The sequence below is a fragment of the Excalfactoria chinensis genome, chromosome 7 (genome assembly GCF_039878825.1).
Source record: "Excalfactoria chinensis isolate bCotChi1 chromosome 7, bCotChi1.hap2, whole genome shotgun sequence".
Taxonomy (NCBI): Eukaryota; Metazoa; Chordata; class Aves; order Galliformes; family Phasianidae; genus Excalfactoria; species Excalfactoria chinensis.
In genome coordinates this window covers 22258361-22278127 of record NC_092831.1, presented here as the reverse complement: position 1 = coordinate 22278127, position 19767 = coordinate 22258361, and the positions used below count along the sequence as shown (strand labels likewise).

Genomic DNA, 19767 nt, shown 5'->3' with positions numbered 1-19767 from the left:
CTGTAAGGTCAAAATGAAGTAATTTAAAATGCTTGACTGTCCTGTGCTTTCAGAAATTCTTTCTTCCATTCAGACCTCTCTTTATATTTTGTAGCTGTCTAAAAATAATTATTTTAGCATCTTCAGTCTGCTTTTTGTTTCAATTTGAACTGACTTTGTTAAAATGTAACACAGTATAGGAAATCCTGATCTCTGAATCCTTATGTAGATGTAGTGGGAATTGAAAAGCAATTGGTCGATGGTAAATCCTTGGAATCGTTTATATTCTGATCATTTGTAAAGCATTTTAGGGAGTGATAATGGATTATGAATCTTGAGATAAACAGAGATTAGTGTGTTGGTATATGAGAGGTCCCCAGCTGACTGACTGCTGCTTTCTCTCAGTTGTTGCTGCATGTACCTGTGTTCTGTAGCTATAAAGTGCTCTTGCTGGGACGAGCTCTCAGTAGCTGTATTGCACAGGTGTGCAGTGAAATGACGTGGAAAATTGTGCTGCCTGATTTTAGTGAAGAGCAAAGCCAAATGTGCTGTCAACCTTTGTGCAGCAATAAAAGTTTATGTCTGAGTTAATGAGCAGCTTTTTAAACTGCAAACCAAGTCTCTCAAAATGTGTGTTAAACTTTAGAAAATCTTTTGCTGAATTTAAAAATGCATGGACGTGTGCTGTCACTGTTAGAAATACTTTAAACCTCAGCTTTTGGAAATAAATTATTTCTGTAAATGGAAACAGTTAAAAAAGAGTATTGTAGAACTCTAGGTGTGTTTTGCACTGAAACAATTTTAGGTGGCACTTTTTATTTTAAACAGAATATTACTCTGATCCGACCTGTCTATGTTCTGTGACACCATTCTTATGATAAATAAGAATTTTGGTTCCCCTTAGACTAAGTAAGAATATGTTTTAATGTAGCTGAGTTCCCAAATAGAATTTCTAGTCATTATTATTACTGCTCACAGGAATTTACTGTTTCCTTTTACTGCCAAAGGGTGTATTTCTGTGAAGGCAGCTGACTGTCTTACCTAGTTGATGTCTCTTTCCAGAGCATAGTATGGGCACAGATGTGAAGGAGTAAAAGCTGTTAAGTAAGGATGCAAGTGGCAGAGGAAATATCCTTTTGCAGTTGATAGGAATGTTAGTAGTTCACTGAGGAGTGGAGAAAATAATTCTATGGTTTTGAGTGTAGCTGAATCTTGATTTTTACAAGAAGAGTGACCATCTAATCATGTAATAAACCATGAATTACATTAATTCAAGAAAGCAACAAAGTAATGCAGTATGCTGGATATTTTGAGATGGACTGTACTATGGGGAAAAATCTTAATCTTTTTAGAAAAGAAAAATAATACGAAGAGAAGTTTTTTCGTTTTAATATGTTTATTGATCTCGTGGTTTTATTATTACTATGATTCTATTATATATTAACCTCAATAAAAACACACATTTTAGGACGTATAACATCTAAAACTTACATGTGATCATAACAGGAGAGGTTGCTTAACTGGTCATTTCAGTTCCATTTTGAATAGAACGAATAATCTGCAGAAATTCTAACTGGTTAGTAATGATAGTACCACGATATGCAGGTTTTCTTTAGTAATAGCAGATAGAACAGATTGACTTTACTTGAACTTTTAAGGTGTTTGTGGTTTAAACAAAACCAGATCCCTGTGTTAAAAGAACAGTGAAGAAAAGAATGCCTGTTTGCTTTATGGATCTTAAAATAATTCAAGCAAAGAGGACAAGCATCTAGATTTAGTAGTGTCCAGGCTATTTATTGCCGACTGATTCTTCTAAACCCATGGGCGTAGTGTGAAACCTTATTTGAAGGATTTGTTTTCAGTACTTTCCTTATGCTGTTGTATTTGTTGCATGTCTGTTGGCCATAAGTCTGTTGGTTCCACCCAGTTGTGAACTCTTGTTGTATTTGTCTTGTTCAAGAGTATGACTTTAAATACATGTGGTAAAATCCTTGATAATAGTGTGCTAGGCTACTTAGAATAGAGAGAACAGAGATAGACCAGGTCTGTATATATAAAATATGTACCTCTACTATGTTATTTTGGAAATAATGGCATTAGAATTTCCAAGTGTCAAACATGTAAAATAATACTTTTTTAAAAAAATAAGTCTTTATCATTGCTAACAAATAGTTGTGGAATTATAGGTGGGTAAATTTCAGATGTATCCAAGTGCGATAGCTTCAATATTAAAGCCACAAAAGCTCACCTGGAGTGTGTTTAACTGTAATTCGGTGTGTGTTGCCCCCACAGGAGGAACAGGCTGCTAAACTGAAAGCTGAGAAGATTAGGGTGGCATTAGAGAAGATTAAAGAAGCACAAGTGAAAAAGGTAAATGATTTATGCTGTTTTCAGGCTTTTTTTTTTTTTTTTTTTTTTTTTTTGAAAATGCAGGCATAATACTTCTCATTTGTGTCTATTACCATTAAGATACCTTAAAGAAAGCAGGAACACTTTAGCGTTCTTATCTAGAGTGATAATGTACTTTTTCATCTAGATGCCAGTCAAAAAATCCTAGCATATCCAATAGAATCATGTTTTTCTTGAGGGATTTCATGGAATCATAAGGTTGGAAAGGACCTACAAGATCATCCAGTCCAACCATTCTCCCGTTACTGTTGCTACCACAAGCCTCTAGACCATATATTGTAGCTCCTCATTTAGATGCCTCTTGAAAACTGCCAGGGACAGTGACTCTACCACCTCCACGGGCAGCCATTCCATTAAATGAGAATTAAAAATTAGTAGTACTAATGTATTACAATTACTGCGTTTTAACTTTTGCAGCTGAGCAAGGAGTAAACAGGAAGCAAGCAGCGTAATGATTGGCAAGAAAAATTGATTGACTTTGGATTTTATTTTTTATTAATTGAAAAATAACTGCATTTTTCTTTCTGGGCAGTGACCTCTTTAAAGTGGACTCTGAAAAGCCCCTGTGTTTTAAAAGTAGATTTGTTTTACACTAATGCTTAATGTCTTCAGGAAAAGAAGATTTAGTATAGGTATGCTGCATGTATGATCAACATTTTTACTAAACAGGGACAAAGCAGTTCTTGATCTGTGCTTGTGCCACCTGCACCGGTGAGAAAATTGTCACACTGATATTTTATTAATCAGATCAGGACACTTTAGCAGAAGGGTTGTTTTTTTCCTAATTGCACAATTGAAGTATGTGCACTTTATATTGGGAAGACCATTATTTGCCTTTGTAAGCAGTATAATAAGTTTCTCTGAGAAAAACTATCATTTATGGATTTTTACGTTTTGAGGAGAACGTTGAATGATCTTTATGTTTTATGTTATTTATCAAAATTTTAGATAAAGGAACAACATCTTAAAAAGTACATTTTTATTTGAAATGAAGAAAATGTGGTAAGTTGAACCTCTTCATGTTCTTCTGATTTTCTGCTCAATAGTTGGTGATCAGAGTCCACATGTCTGATGACAGCTCAAAAACAATGATGGTGGATGAGAGGCAGACAGTGAGACAAGTATTAGACAATCTGATGGACAAATCACATTGTGGTTATAGTTTGGACTGGTCATTGGTGGAAACCATCTCTGAGTTGCAGATGGGTAAGTAATTTATTTATAGATGTTATAATTCTTATCTATTGCTGTGTGATGCTTATGCATATCTGTGTCTTCAGAATCATTTACATTCTTAACTTCATAGTATTTATTAGCCAGTGCTAGGAATTTTGTTTCATTGTTGTGGATTTGTTAGTCAGACTTCAATTCTGCATGAACTTTACTACACAGTGTTTCAAATGGACGTGGGGATGTTTTCTTCCTTGGTATTAAAACAATGTCCAAATTTGAAGGCTTGGTAGAAGAATTATAGTAATGTCTAGTCACTGAACCTCGTGGTTTTGATGTGTTCTTCATGTAAGAGTGAGACAAGGAATTAAAAAATCTCTCCATACAAGAAAGTCTGTTAGAGGATAACTCGTTACCCTACAAATCTTAAAGGTCTCACCCAGACCTTATTAACTTCCTGTGCTGTTCCTCTATTATCTGATCAGTCAACTTTCCTCTTTTTTAAAAGTTCCTTTTTTCCTTTTTGCTGATTGTCAGTGTCCCATACTGGTGATAACTTCCAACAGAGAGTTACAAAGTCTTCTACTGTACCCTTACTAACTGTGGTTATTCTACCTTTCAGAAACACAGAAACATTTTGTTTTCACTCTAATCATCTTTTTTTTTTTTCTTTTCTTTCTTTTTTTTTCTTTTTTTTTCTTTTTTTTCTCTTTTTTTCTTTTTTTTCTTTTTTTTTCCTTTTTCTTTTTTTTTTCTATTTTTTTCTTTTTTGTTCTTTTTTGTTCTTTTTCATTTTTTTCTTTTCTTTCTTTTTTTTCTTTTTTTCTTTTTTTCGTTTTTCTTTTTTTTCTTTTTTTTCTTTTATTTTCTTTTTTTTCTATTTTTTCTTTTTTGTTCTTTTTTTCTTTTTTTTCTTTTTTTTTCTTTTTTTCTTTTCTTTCTTTTTTTTCTTGTTTTTTTGTTCTTTTTGTTTTTTCTTTTTTTTCTTTTTTTTCTTTTTTTTCTTTTTTTCTTTTCTTTCTTTTTTTTTCTTTTTTTCTTTTTTTCTTTTTTTCTTTTTTTTCTTTTTTCCTTTTTTCTTTTTTTCTTTTTTTTCTTTTTTTCTTTTTTTCTTTTTTTCTTTTTTTCTTTTTTTCTTTTTTCTTTTTTTTCTTTTCTTTCTTTTTTCTTTTTTTTCTTTTCTTTCTTTTTTTCTTTTTTTCTTTTTTTCTTTTTTCCTTTTTTCTTTTTTCTTTTTTTTCTTTTCTTTCTTTTTTCTTTTTTTTCTTTTTTTTCTTTTTTTCTATTTTTTCTTTTTTGTTCTTTTTTTTTCTTTTTTGTTCTTTTTTTAATTTTTTTCTTTTTTTGTTCTTTTTTTCTTTTTTTTCTTTTTTTTCTTTTTTTTTCTTTTTTTTCTTTTTTTCTATTTTTTTCTTTTTTGTTCTTTTTTGTTCTTTTTTTTCTTTTCTTTCTTTTTCTTTTTTTCTTTTTTTCGTTTTTCTTTTTTTTCTTTTTTCGTTCTTTTTTTCTTTTTTTCTTTTTTTCGTTTTTTCTTTTTTTTCTTTTTTTTTCTTTTTTCTTTTTTTTTCTTTTTTTCTTTTTTTCTTTTTTTTCTTTTCTTTCTTTTTTCTTTTTTTTCCTTTTTTTTTTTCTTTTTTTTCTTTTTTTGTTCTTTTTTGTTCTTTTTTCGTTCTTTTTTATTTTTTTTCTTTTTTTTCTTTTTTTTTCTTTTTTTTTCCTTTTTTCTTTTTTTTCTTTTTTTCTTTTTTTCTTTTTTTTCTTTTTTTCTTTTTTTCTTTTTTTCTTTTTTTTCTTTTTTTTCTTTTTTCTCTTTTCTTTCTTTTTTTTCTTTCTTTTTTTTCTTTTTTTTCTTTTTTCCTTTTTTTCTTTTTTTTCTTTTTTTTCTTTTCTTTCTTTTTTTTCTTTTTTTCTTTTTTTCTTTTTTTTCTTTTCTTTCTTTTTTCTTTTTTTTCTTTTTTTTTCTTTTTTTCTTTTTTTTCTTTTTTTTCTTTTTTTTTCTTTTTTTTCTTTTTTCTCTTTTCTTTCTTTTTTTTCTTTCTTTTTTTTTCTTTTTTTTCTTTTTTTCTTTTTTTCTTTTTTTTCTTTTTTTCTTTTCTTTCTTTTTTTTCTTTTTTTTATTTTTTGTTCTTTTTTGTTCTTTTTTTGTCTTTTTTTTTCTTTTCTTTCATTTTTTTCTTTTTTTTTTTTTTGTGACACTTTACAGGTTTTAGCAACTGGGGATGTTGATAGAAAATTAATGCTGAAAAAGCCACCTAATAACCTCCTCTAAGCGCTTTGTTAACTAAAGTGCATATAAATGTGATTGCTTTCTTTATTTGTTCTTATAACATTTCAGATAGTGTTACTTGAGTCTGTTGTATTCACGTGGGACTGTTAGCTTTGTCAAGTTCAAAAAATGGGTTACTCAGGCTTATTATACTGATGGGAACATGAACCTGAATGGAGAGAAGTGAGAATACTGAGTGTGTGTGTGTATGTGTGTGTGTGTTTGTGTGTGTATGTCAAATTAAGCTTAGCACTTCTGCATGTTCACCGAGTTCTTTTTAGTTTGTTTGTGTTGTAAATTTCTTCCCCATTTTAGTAGGTCTTGAAGTGCAGTTTCTTCCCATACATGCCTTGTCTCCCAGATGAAACTGCAGTGTAGCTTATTTCACAGAAAGTGACAGATGAAAATGTTTGCTCTTCTATTATTGCTGCAGAAAGGATCTTTGAAGATCATGAAAATTTAGTTGAAAATCTTCTCAATTGGACAAGAGACAGTCAAAACAAACTAATGTTTGTGGAACGGATAGAGAAATATGCACTTTTTAAGAATCCCCAGGTAAGTCTGAGGTTTATGTTGAATGTATGTATGTGTATGTCTGATGGCAATTTCTTAATACTTCTGTTAGCGTTCATTTCAGTATTTCTATTTTGATGCTTGTATGTTTATAAAAATGGTCTCAGTGCCGCCTTTCTTCTTACTCCTACAGAAATGCAGATGAGAAATGTTATTTGGCTTTACTTCAGAATGGCTGTAGAAACACTGACCTCTCTCTTGTTACAGAACTATCTTCTGGGGAAAAAAGAAACCTCTGAGATGGCAGACAGAAATAAAGAGGTGCTGCTGGAGGTGAGACTGCCAAAACAAAAAGAACATCAGCATTTGAAACTGAACTCTAAAACTTTGTGGTTATTGAACATAATGGGTGGATCTGAAAATAGATCTGGGAAAATGGAATATGTTACATTTGAGAAAACTATTTTAATGTCACTGTATTTCATATAAAGTAAGTTACCTGAAATGTGTCTTTATTTTGTTTGACAACCGAAATGAGGTTACCTGTAATGGTGGTTAAGTACAGCTGAAATCTGGAGAACTACTGCTTATCTGTTGACCTGAGATTTTTTTTGTTAAGCACCCTCCAAGTGGTTACTGTGTATGAGCATTGGTTCATGACTGGTCCACGTTGGTATCTTAAGTTTTATTAGTAAGCAAAGTAGTTAAAAACAATTTAAATGACATTTTCAAACAAACCACTAAAAATTGGATTTGAAAAGTGAATGAAGAAAAGGAAGTTATTTAATATTGAACACATAAAGCGATTTACAGAACTAAGGGCAACAAAGAAGGAAGAGTGGAACAAATAGATCAAACAATAAATTGTAGCATTCATAAGCTGAAAGCAGAAAGATTTTGTGACATTTTTGTAGAGATGTACCTATGCTGAAGTGTGAGCTTCCACTTGATCCTATTGCAGAGAAAGAACTCTCCTTATTACGTGTGCATTCCTTAGGTACAGATTTTCAGTCTTGGTAAAAAGCAAAACAAAACACTGCATGCTGTATGTTCTCGTTCTGTCACTTTCCAAACCACAGTTTTTTATCTACAGGAATGTTTCTGTGGAAGTTCTGTAACTGTGCCAGAAATTGAAGGAGTTCTGTGGCTGAAAGAGGATGGTAAGAAGTCTTGGAAGAAACGTTACTTTCTTCTTCGAGCTTCAGGAATCTACTATGTTCCTAAGGGGAAGGCAAAGGTATGCTATTTTAAAGGAATATGGAGTCGTAACATCAGAATGGTTTCTTTTTCAGTGTTTGTGGTTTTCTTACATAGACATTTTGTAAATTAGTATCTTTGCACTTAATAGGTCTCGCGGGATCTCGTGTGCTTTCTACAGCTGGATCATGTCAACGTTTACTATGGGCAGGACTATCGGAACAAATACAAAGCTCCCACAGACTACTGCTTAGTACTGAAGGTAAGGGGATAGTTGTTGCCTGTTCTCTGTGCTCCTCGTGGCTTCGTTGATATTTTCATAGTGCTCCAAATTGCCAGACTGATGACTCCTAGACTATTTAACTGTTCTTTTTGTTCCAACACCAAAATCTTTGGTAGCTGCCTTACAGCAATGCAGATTAAGTAGATCAGTGCTCTTTCAAACACTAATATCAGGGTATTCCTGTCTTCCCAGACCACAGGTTCAGAGTTGTGCAGAAATTGGTGTTAGTGTCAAGCCTACCCATATTGCCCAACCTGGGGAGGCAGGGATGCTATAGAGGAAGAAACATCTTAGTGTAAAGACAAATAGAAGTATGAATAAAAAAAAACATTATAAAATCAATGCCCTAATATTAAACGGTTGGATTATTAATACATTAGTGCTTTTGGTTATTATACATTGCATCAATTTAATAGAATCATAGTGTGGTTTGGGTTGAAAGGGACCTTTAAGATCATCTGGTTCCAACCTCCCCCTGTTATAGGCAGGGACACCTCCCTCTAGACCAGGCTGCTCACAGCCCCATCCATTCTGGCCTTGAATGCTTCCAGGGAGGGGCATCCACAACCTCTCTGGGCAGCCTGTTCCAGTGTCTCACCACCCTCACAGTAAAGAACTTCTTCTTGATATCTAGTCTAAATCTGCCCTCTTCTGGTTTGAAACCATTTCCCATCCTCCTGTCTCTACCTGCCCCTACAAAAAAAAAACAACAAAAAACACTCAAAAACCTCCCTTAACTCTCACACATTGTTCAAAGTAGTGTTAGTTCTTGCAAGGCAGCCAGCTACAAAGCTATTCGAATATTTTCACTGTATGTGCACAGCAAGTACTTTCATGAATTTGAAAATGGTGCAAGTAACAAGATAGTTACAGTTAAACTTAACATTTCCTTCTAACTTTTATTATCTTGTCTCATGTGGTGCTGGGTATGTCAATACGTTAAAATGGTTGTTGTGCCTGGAGTGTGTGGCTGCCGATCTGTGATGTGAAAAAAGCATTTCCTCTTCTAACAGAGGGGGGAAACGTGTTGGGCCCACTGACAGGTGGATGCCTGCAGTCAATGCTCACTAGCCATGCTGCCAATCGCTTGTAAAACAGCTCCCCCTACCGTCTGGAATGCTTTCAAATATTTGTAAGTAAATGTGCACTACCATTCAAGAGCTTCCAGCAGTAAATTTGCCTTTATAAACCATAGCAGTTAAATAACTCTCCTTACTTTCCTACCTACTGAAATAGTGGTAATGGTTAATGTTTTCGTGCAGCATCCTCAGATCCAGAAGAAATCCCAGTATATCAAGTACCTTTGCTGTGATGATGTAAGAACTCTACACCAATGGATCAATGGCATCCGCATCGCTAAGGTAACAAGCTCTAGCCAGTCTTCCATAGTTGTCATGGTCTGTATGAAGCTATTTACATTCATTTGGCAAAACACATGCTAAACCTAGCTTAACTGTTTTGAATGTCAACTATAAGGTCTTCTTACATGTTTAATTCTCTAGAAAGAAAGCAAACCTTTTCCTTCTATTTCTGATATGCCTATTTGTCAAATGACAAAACTGATATCTTGGCTTTATTTTAGCCAACTCCCTTAATAGACTTTAAAAAGAAGGCTTGTGGGGAAAAGACTTTGTTTGGCGTAATTGTTTTCTAAGATCTGCAGGTTGTGTTAGTGTATTCACTGGCCCATTTCTTGCATTTATCTAGCTAGTTTGATGCTGTCTGTTCTAGCATAAACATTTATTTCTTTTAGCAATTCATTAATAAAAATGCAAAAGTTTGTGGGGAGGAAGCTGCCACTGCTGTAAAGTAAATCAAAATGAAATTTGCACTGAATTGATTCCATGTGAAATCCTTCACAGAGAATGTGCTTTTTTGTCTCTGGATGTTTATCCTTTTTCTGAGGGTGGAAAAAGTGGAACAGGAAAGGCAAAGGTGAAGATCAACAGGCTGAAAAGGGTTAAATCTGTATAGTAGTTACATTTGTTTGTCATTTCACTTAGTATGGGAAGCAGCTGTATATGAACTATCAAGATGCACTAAAGAGAACAGAATCGGCATATGACTGGACTTCCTTGTCCAGCTCCAGTATCAAGTCAGGCTCCAGCTCATCTAGTTTGCCAGGTAATTATGTGCCTTGTCTCTTAATAGAAGTATTTAATTACTTTTTTTCATTACCAAATACTTGGAGACTGCAAGGGAAGCTACTTGAGGGGGTATGGACTATTAATCTCAAAATGTGTTTTACATTACTTGCAGTGGTGAGTTTTCAGAACATGTAGTACTTTGTATTCAACTCCAGAAGTGTGTTGTTCTGATACTGAAAAAAGGAAGCTTTCTTTCATATTTGTGATGTCTCTATCTTCATGTATTTGATATAAAGAAAAATCCAGCTCTGTGCTTTAATGCTGCAGAAGGCTTTGTTGACTGTCATAGTTTAAATTGTCAATTGGGAAATAGCCACTGCCCAAAGACAGAAATCGAGACCATTTCTTCAGAGGTTCAAAGTAGTGATTCTGCTTCTGGGGCCTGCATAACAGAGCATAAATATGTTCTGTTATTCAGTTTTGTTGTCCAGACAGCAGTTTTCAGTGGGCTGGCTGTGAGTGGGGACATACAGAGTAGTTTGAGGGAAGTGTGTCATTTGTTGGAATTAGATGTTTGACAGGTGTGACCAGTAAATGTCACATGGAGTTCCATTATAAGCACGGTGGCTTTACTCTTATATTCAGAAACATATGCTGTTTCTTCCCTCTCTTTTAAACAGAATCTCAATCAAATCATTCTAATCAGTCCGACAGTGGAGTCTCTGACACCCAGCCAACTGGACACGTTCGTTCCCAAAGTATTGTCAGCTCCATGTTCTCTGAGGCCTGGAAGCGAGGCACACAACTGGAGGAATCCAGCAAGGTAACAAGAAGACTTTAGTTTGAGAATCAACACACAACAAAATGCACAAAACAGAGTGTTTCCTCTTCCACCTCTGTCTGGAGTGGGGATGGGTTATTCTCTTTGTCTGTTTTTACTCTGTTATTTACATACACTGCCATGTGGTTGGTTTGGGGCTTTTTTTCAGGAATCACTTTTTCAGGGAATCACAGAACCTTCTGTGCTTGTTTATATTGGTGTGCACAGAAGCCTTTTGGTCTTTGAAGGCATGCAGCAGCCCTTCACAATAATCATATTAATTAGAGTTGTATAAAGAACAAATAAAAAGATCAGCTGTTAAAAGCTAATGAATGAAATGAATTCACTCAGGTTTTCTTCTGTTAACTAGCCACATCTTTAAAGTCCAGAGACTTTCCCAGCCTGTAGGCTCAGGGTAAAGAAGCACATTTTAAAAAAGAAAACTGTGAGTCACTGCACCTGACATTGGTGCATCAGGTACAACTAGAAATAAGGCACAGCATCATGTGTACAAATGGAAAAGAACAGGTGGCACAATGTGAAAACTGACTAGGCTGGATTATGTGAGACTTGAAAATTTTCTGCAGTGTCTGCGGGCTCGGAAATTATCTGACTGTAAGAGCAAAGCGTTACTCGGCTCGGGAACGGAGCTCGCTAAGTTGGGAGCCAGATTTTGTTTCTGTTGCATGCGTGCAAAGCCTGCTGCATGTTCATCAGCAGATGGCTTGTGTATGTGTACAGGATGCATCATTTGTGCAGGGGCTGGGCAGATCAAAAAGACAGGGCACGTGAGTCTATTGAGCATATTATCCTACAGAGGTGGAAGAGTACTGCTCTGAGACTGTAATGTTGCTGTTTTCTGAAGTTCTGGTTTGCATATGAGATCTTGCTTCTGCTCTCTATGAAATGCTGGGGAAAAATTGACTTTTAGCACTGTGGATCACCGCTGTTCTTATCCAGTCCGTAGCACCACTGGCTATTGCTCATTTAAATAAACCCCGCTAACTTTTGTTATCCAATTCAAGCATTTTTACAAATAAAATATTCAAACTGCTCCCTATTAAGAGCCATCCATGTTTCAAGCTTTCATCAATTCTAATTCCTCTCTGTGCACAAATTCACTAGAAGGTGTGTTTCTCTTCTGCACACATAGTGCAGGTGAATGGATCGCCCTCAAACATGCAAAGAACCCAAATGAAATTAACCTTGTAAAATTATAATTTGAAACCATGCCAAGAAATTTCTGAGTAAATTGGTCACAAATCTATCTTAAGTAAAACTGCAGTGCTGTCTTTTTTAACCTGTGCAGGTTATTGTTTGAAACAGTAGTTACTGTTATTTTTATGGGATTTCTGGGATTTCCAGATAGCCATGATGATATATGATAGAAATATGAACTGAGATAGTATGCAATGCAGTAAGTTGTTTTTAAGATACGTAGGGCATCACCTCGCAATAAGGATACACAAGGACAGCAATCTGTTTCCAGGTTTTCCTGTAAGCAAAGTATATTTTTTCTGATTGTGGAAATGTAATTTGCTTATTGTGGGAGTGGGAACAGATTGCCATCCTGATACAGTAACCTTTCCCATTGTGTTTAATTTGCTCACTGTGAAAATGACCGTCTTCAGTGGATGAGAGGATTTAAACCTAAGATTTAAAAAGCCACCTTTCCCAAAATGCCAGTAGTCGGAGCAGTTCCTATTTTGGAAGACTGCTCTGCCTAAGGAATGCTGTGTTCAGCTGCACGCATTATCACAGCTGGGCTGTGAGCAATGTTAGACTTTGAGAATGTTATTTCAAATGCGGTGCTACAGACAGTGTCCAAATGAGGGCTGTGTGTGCTGTATGTGACAAGGCACGAGGGACAGTTCCTGGTTCAGATTCTCTAAGATCTTGCTGTTCAGAGATAGCTGTTCTCTTATGCCTCACTCTCCCTATCTGTTTTATGCTGCTTTTATTTTTCCTGTTGCCTTTTGCTGTCCCAGGTATCAAAAGCGAAGCTCAGCACAGCTAAGGTCAGCACACCCGTGGTGCCTTATACAGGGCAGAATTAAGGTCAGGGGCTGCTACTTGAAAATACATTAACTTGAGTGACTGGGAGAATGGTAATAGCAGACTAACAATGTGCAAGAGATCCAGATCTGCCCTTGCTTGTGTGAACACACTGCTGTAGCTCCAGCACATCATACACTGTTCCTATGAGCTTAATATGACGGGTAGAGGCACACCTCGTGTTTGTTGCAAATTACTGCTTATTGTTTCTTACCCTGGTATTTTTGTGTTATCCCTGTGCATCTAGAAACGGTGCGCCTGTGTTTAAAACAACTGTAAACAAACCTATGCAGCACAAATGAGCGCAATTGGGCAAACTTTGGGCAAGATATCTAGCAGAGAAGTGTTGGTACTGAGTGTGTTGGTTGCCACATTGGTATTGCATTTCTAATGCATGATTTTATGCTGTGCACTGTGAAGGTGACAACGTGGCTTGTAGCAAAACCACTTTGTGCTGGGTAGCTGTAGTTCCGATCAACTCAGATATTGTCTTTTTCATTGGTAATAACAACACAGGATTACAGACATAGAGAAACGATTTAATAAATAAAATAAGAACAAAAGCCACAGAGCAGATCACAGATGATTGCCTGCTGCTCTCCATGCTGCTCCCTTGGTCAGTTCCCGCACTGTCTTTCTTCTGAGTACCAGCAGAGCTGCCGGGCCGGGCTCTTCTGCTCCAAACTCAGCGTCGCTCTGCTCTCCTGCGGGGAAATGCAAATTCCCTACTGGGAAACCAGCCCGTTTTGTTTGCTTGTGCTTTTTGCTTTTGTTCTGTGTTTAGCATTTCTGCTTTGGGTTTGCTGTCATGTTCGTTTTTTGTTTGTTTCTTTTGGTATTTTATTTATATTGTTTTACTTTTTGATTTTTTTGTTTTTGTTTTTCATTTTTGTTTTGTTTTGGTTTTTGGCTTTGTTTTTAAGTTTTTATTTTTCTGTTTTGTTTTTTTGCTTTGTTTTTTCTTTTCTTTTTTGTTTTGCTTTTTAGGGTTTTTTTGTTTTTTGCTTTTTGTTTTCCTGCTGTGTCTCATGTTGTTGGATTTTGGGTTTTGCTTTTTGTTTTTTGCTTTTTGCTTTGTTTTTTGTTGCTTTTTGTTGTTTTCTGTGTTTTTTTTTCTTTTGGTTTTCCTTTTTGCTTTAGCTCTGTGGTTTTTGTTTTGTTTTTCTTGTATTGTTTTTTTCTTTTTGTTTTGTTTTTGACCTTGATTTTATTTAATTTTGTTCTTGATTTTTTTTATTTTTTTTTTGTTCTTGTTCCTTCATTTTGATTTTTCTTATTGTTCTGTTTTTTCTTTTCGGTTTCTGGTTTTTGTTTCTGTTTTTCTTGGCATTTGTCTGTTTTTCTTGTTTTTATTTTTATGTTTTTGGTTTTATTTGTTTTTTATTTTTGATTTTCTTTGCTTTTTTTGTTTGTTTCTGGTTTTCTGTTATTTTTGGGTTTGTTTTTTTTTTTTTTTTTTTTTTTTTTAATTTTGATTTTGTTTTCCTGTTCATTTTGGGTTTGATTTTTCTGGATATGATCTTTTTTTTGTTTTTCCTTTTTTTATTTTTTTCTCTTTTTGGTCCTTTGTTGTTTTGGGGTTTTTTATGTTGTGTTTTTTTTTTTATTTAGATTCTTGTTTTTGTCTTATTTTCTTTCTGTTTGATTTTTGTTGTTTTCTGTTCTTTTTCTTTTGTTTTTCAATTGTTTTCTGCTTTCTTGGTTCTTTTTTCTGGTTTTTGTTTTTTTATTTTTGTTTCTTTTTATTTTTGGGTTTTTTTTTTTGCTTTTTCAGTTTTTCTTTTCGCTTATTTTTTGGATTTTTTCTGTTTTGTTTTTTTGTTGGTTTTGGTTTTATGTTTTTGAATTTTGTTTCTTTTTGTCTTTTTACCTTTTGTTCTTTTGTAATTCTTTTTTTTGTTTTTTGTTGGTTTTGTTTTTCATTTTTTATAGGTTTTGAGTTGTTTTTTTTTTGGTTTTTGAATTTTTCTGTTTTTTAAAATGTTTTTTCTCTTTGATTTTTTTTTGTTTTTATGTTTTGGGTTTTTGTTTTTCATAGTTTTGTTGTTTTTCTTTTTGTACTTCTTGTTTTACTGTTTGTTCTTGTTTTTTGTGTTTTTTGTTTTTGATTTTTTTCTTTTATTGTTCTTTTCTTTATTATTTTTTTTAGTAATTTCCTTTTTTGTTGTTTTGTTTCTGTTTTTGATTTTTTTTGTTTTTTTTTTCTTTTTATTTTTGGGGGCTTTTTATTTGTTTTTTGTTTACTTTTGTCTTTTTGTTTTTTTCTTCCCATTTGGTCTTTCCCTGTAGTTTCATTTTTCGTTGTTTCTGGTGCATTTTTTTTAATTGTATTTGTTCTTTATTTTTGATTGTTTTTTGTTTAGTTTCTATATTTTTGTTGCTTTTTGGTTCTTTTTATTTTTGTTTTAGATTTTTTTGTTTATCCTTCTGTTTTCTTGGTTTTTGTTGTTTTCAATTTTGTTTGTTTTTTATTTTTTCTTTTTTGCTTTTAGTTTTTTTTTGGGGGGGTTAATTTTGTTTGTTTTTGTTTTTTATGATTTTTATGAAAATTTGGCTTTTGTGCTTTTTGTTTTTGTTTATGATTTTTTTTGGTTTTTTTGTTTGGGAATATTTGTTTTTCTTTTACATATTTTTTGTTTGCTTTTTTTTGTTTTTTACTTTTTTGTTTTTTTTCTTCGTTTATTGTTTTGAGTTTTTTGTTTTTGATTTTGTTTTTTTTGTGTAGTTTTTGTTTTCTGCTTTTGGTTTTTTAATGTTTTTTTTTCCTCTTTTTTTTTTTTTTCTTTTAGGCTTTTTGTTCTTTTTTGTTTTTTAATGTATTTATTGGTTCAGTTTTTTATTTTTGGTGTTTTGGGGTTTTTTTCCTTTTGGTTCCTTGTTGATTTTACTCTTTGTTTTTCTTTTGGATTTTAATTGATTTTTATTGTTTTGGGGTGTTTTGTTTTCTTCTTCTCGTTTTTTTTTTTTGTTTGTTTGTTTGTTTTTCTGGCTTTGGGGTTTATTGTTTTTTTTTTTGGATTTCTATTGTTTGTTTTTATAGTTTTTTTTATTGCTCTTGGTTTTCTGTTGTTTTTTCTCTTTTCTTTTTTTTGTTTTTTTTTTGTTTTTATTTTTTGTTTTTGTTTTTTTAGTTTACTTTCAGTATTTTTGTTGTTTTTTGTTTTTTTGTTATTGTTTTTGTTTTTTGTTTTAGATTTTTTTGTTTTTTGTTTCTTCTATTTTCTTGTTTAAAGCTTTTTTTTTCTATTTTGAATTTTTTTTGTTTTTTTCTTTTTGGCTTTTTATTTTTTGTTTTTTTGTTTTTTTGTTTTTGTTTTTAGTGTTGTTTTTGTTGTTTCTAGTGTTGTTTTTTTTTCATGGTATTTTTTGTTTTATTTCTTTTTTCAGTTTTTTAATAATTTTAGTTATTGTTTTTTTATTTCGTTTTTTTCTTTGTTTTTATGTTTTTATTGCTTTGTTCTTTTTTCCTTTTTTTCTTTTTTTTGGTTTATTGCTTTTTTTTCTTTTTTTGGGGGGGTATTTTTGTTGTTTTTCGTTTTTTTGTTGTATTTGTTTTGATCTGTTTTTTTTTAATTCTTTATGCTTTTCATTATTTGTTTTTGTTTTTCGATGATTTTTGTTTTCTTTCTTCCTTTTTTTTGTATTTTTTATAGTTTATTTTATTATTTTGTTTTTCTGTTGTTCCTGTATGCTTTTTGGTTTTTTGTATTCGCTTTGTTTTTTACTTTTGATTTTTTTCTTTTTTTTTCTTTTTTTTTAATTTGGTTTTTATTTTTTTCTTTATGTTTTTTTTTTTCTTTTTTGTTTTTTGTTGTTTTTGGAGTTTTTTGTTTTTATTGTTTTTGTTTTTTAATTTTTGATTGTTTTTTATCTAGTTTCTATATTTTTGTTGCTTTTTGGTTTTTTAATTGTTTTTTGTTTTAGATTTTGTTATAGATTTTTTGTTTTTCCTTCTGTCTTCTTGGGGTTTTTTGTTTTTTTGGTTTTTTTTTTTTTGCTTTGTTGTTTTTTATTTCTTTGTTTTTATTTTATATTATTTTATTATTTTTATTATTATAATTATTATATTTATATTTATATTAATTATATTTATAAATAATAATATTATAATATTTATATTTATATTTATTATTATACTTATTATATTTATATTTCGGTTTATATATTATTATTATTATTATATTTATTATTATTATTATATTATTTTATTTATTTTATATTTTATTTTTAGATTTTTTGTATGTTTTGGGGTTTTTTTGTTTGTCTTTCTGTATTTTTAAGTTTTTTTTTTTCTTGATTTTGCTATTTTAGTTTTTTTATTTTAGATGTTTTTGTTTTGTTTAATTTTTTGTTTTTTATGTTTTTATTGCCTTTGAGGTTTTTTGGTTTTTTTTTTCGTTTTTTTATTTTTTTGTTATTTTTGTTTTTTTAATGTTTTTTTGTTTTGGGGTTTTTGTTTGTTTTTTGTTGAGCTTTTTTATTTTTTTTAAATGGATTTTTAATGTTTTCTGATCTGTTTCTTTTTTTGATTTTTTTTTTTGTTTTTTGTATTTTTTGCTATTTTTGTTTTTTTATGTTTTTGGGTTTTTGTGGTTTTTTTGCTTTTTTGTTTTGGGGTGCATTTGATTTTGTTTCTTGTTGTTTTTTATTTTTATTTATTTTATTTATATTTTTTGTTTTTGTATTTTTTTCGTTTGTTTTTTTAAATTTTTTTATTTGGGGTTTTTTGCTTTTTGATTTTTTTGTGGTTTTTTTTGTTTTTGTTTTGTTCTATGTTTTTATGGTTTTTATTGTTTTTTTAAACGTTTTTTTTATTTTTCACAAATTATTTTGATTTTTTTGTTTTTGTTTTATTTTGTTGTATTTTAATTTTTTTGTTTTTGATTTTTTTAGGCTTTTTGTTTTTTTTTCTTTTTTCTGTTTTTTTCTGTATTTGTTTTTTGGTTTTTGTTGTTTTTGTTTTTTGTTTCTTGTTTCTTATTGCTTTTTTTCTTTTTTTATTTTTTTTTTTGTTTTTTGTGCTTTGGGGTTTTGTTTGTTTTTGGTTTTTTAATGTTTTTTCTTTTTTCTTTTTTTTTTGTTTTTTGTTATTTTGTTCCAGGTTTTTTGTTGTTTTTTGTTCTTCGTTTTTTTAATGTATTTTTTGTTTCTTTTTTGTTGTTTTTTTGTTTTTCAGCTTTTGTTTTTTGTTGTTTTTTGTCTTTTAGTTTTACTTTTTATTTTTATTGTTTTTTATTGTTTGGGGTTTTTTTGTTTTGTTTTTGGTATTTTTTGTTTTTTCTGGTTTTGGGTTTTTTTGTATTTTTTGTTTTCGGGTATTTTTTGTTTCTTGTTTTGTTTTTTTATTTTTTATTTTTTATTTTTATAGGCTTTTTGTTTTTTGTTTTATTGCTTTTTGTTTTTTGTTGTTTTTGTCTTTGTTTTTCTGTTTTTTTATTGATTTTTATTGTTTTTTGTTTTTTTTTATTTTTTGTTGTTTTTTCCTTTTCGTTTTATTTCTTGTTTTTGTTTTTAGATTAGTATCTATATTTTTATTGATTTTGGTTTGTTGTTTTTTTATTGTTTTTTGTTTTAGATTTTGTTTGTTTGTTTCTTCTATTTTCTTGTTTTTGGCTTTTTTGTTTTTGTGGGTTTTTTTAATTTTGTTTGTTGTTTTTGTTTTTTTTTTAGTTTGTTTTTGTTTTTCGGTTTTCCTTTTTCTTGTTTCTAGGCTTCTTTTGTTTTTATGGTTTTTGTATATTTTGTTTTCTTGTTTCTGTTTTTTTATTTTGCATTTTTGTTTTTTGTTTTTACGTTTTTATTGTTTGAGTTTTTCTGTTTTTTGATTTTTTTTTGGTTGGTTTTTGGTTTTTTTGGTTTTGGTTTTGGTCTATTCATTTGATTTTTTTTGGGAGCGTTTTATTTTTGTTGTTTTTTTTTTTTTTTGTTTTGTTTTTATTTCCTTATGCTTTTTTTTTTTTCGGGGGGTTTTGGTTTTTTATTTTTTTTTTTGTTTTGGGTTCTTTTGTTTTTTGGGGTATTTTTTTGTTTTGTTTTAGTTTTTTGTTTTTTTTATTTTGGTTTTGTTGTTTTTTATGTTTTTTTCCTTTTTGTTGTTTTTGATCTTTTTGTTTTGTTAATGTTTTTAATTTTTGTTTGTTATGTTTTTAGTTTTTGTTTTTTTCTTGTTTTATTGGGTCTTTTGTTTTTTGTTGTGTTTTTGTTTTTATTGTTTTTGGTTTTTGTTTTGTTATGTTTTTGTTTTTTATTGTTTTTTGTTTTTAATTTTTGTGGCTTTTTTGTTTTTATTGTTGTTTGTTTGTTTTGTTTTGTTTTGCTTTCCTTGCCAGCATTTGATGTCAGATGTCCATGTGGAATGGAAGGATCTCAGACGTATTCCTCCGTCGAGCTTCTTCGTTATGTGTTTTAGGGCAGTTCAGGACTTCTGCACTCTGTAATGCTAGGCTGTGTTAAGGCCTCAGCTAACAATGTGAAGGCTTACCAGATGCTCAGGGATTCCAGTCTTCCTGAGTGAAGAGATGCCATCAGGCTCTTGCTCTGCATGGTGTCATCTGTTGTGGCCAGGAGCACTCTGGGCAGTGTTCGCTTAGATTCATTAAGTTTGCTCACAGGAGGATCGGTGATTCTCACTCACCAGTTCAGGCTCATCAGCATAAAGGACTATCTCTTGCTGCATAGTTTTCCTAATATTCCTGCATGTTATAATCTTGCCACTTAATTTTTAATGATAGGCACATTTAGATCTTGACTTCATAATCTCTTTGTCTCCCTCCCTCCCTCTCTCTCTCTCTATCTTTTTCTCCCTCTCTACTTTCACTAAAAATCCCTTCCCAATAGGCCCGAATGGAGCCTGCAGGTCGACCCTTCGTCTCTGTTGCACCTCCTGTGTCCCCACAGACAAAAGTCGTGACCCCCTATACAGCATCGCAGCCATCCCCCCCACTTCCCCCCCCACCCCCTCCACCCCCGCCCCCTCCGCCCCCTCCTC

The 19767-nt window shown here is 31.4% G+C and overlaps 1 protein-coding gene across 1 annotated transcript in view; it reads left to right on the top strand.

Moving 5' to 3' along the window:
- Positions 1-19767, top strand: part of RAPH1 (Ras association (RalGDS/AF-6) and pleckstrin homology domains 1) — a 93098-nt gene that overhangs the window by 58670 nt on the left and 14661 nt on the right. The window contains 10 exon segments of the mRNA XM_072341500.1: positions 2272-2349; positions 3435-3594; positions 6258-6379; positions 6605-6670; positions 7431-7574; positions 7686-7796; positions 9080-9178; positions 9821-9941; positions 10585-10727; positions 19617-19766. Coding sequence (XP_072197601.1) covers positions 2272-2349; positions 3435-3594; positions 6258-6379; positions 6605-6670; positions 7431-7574; positions 7686-7796; positions 9080-9178; positions 9821-9941; positions 10585-10727; positions 19617-19766 — 1194 coding nt within the window.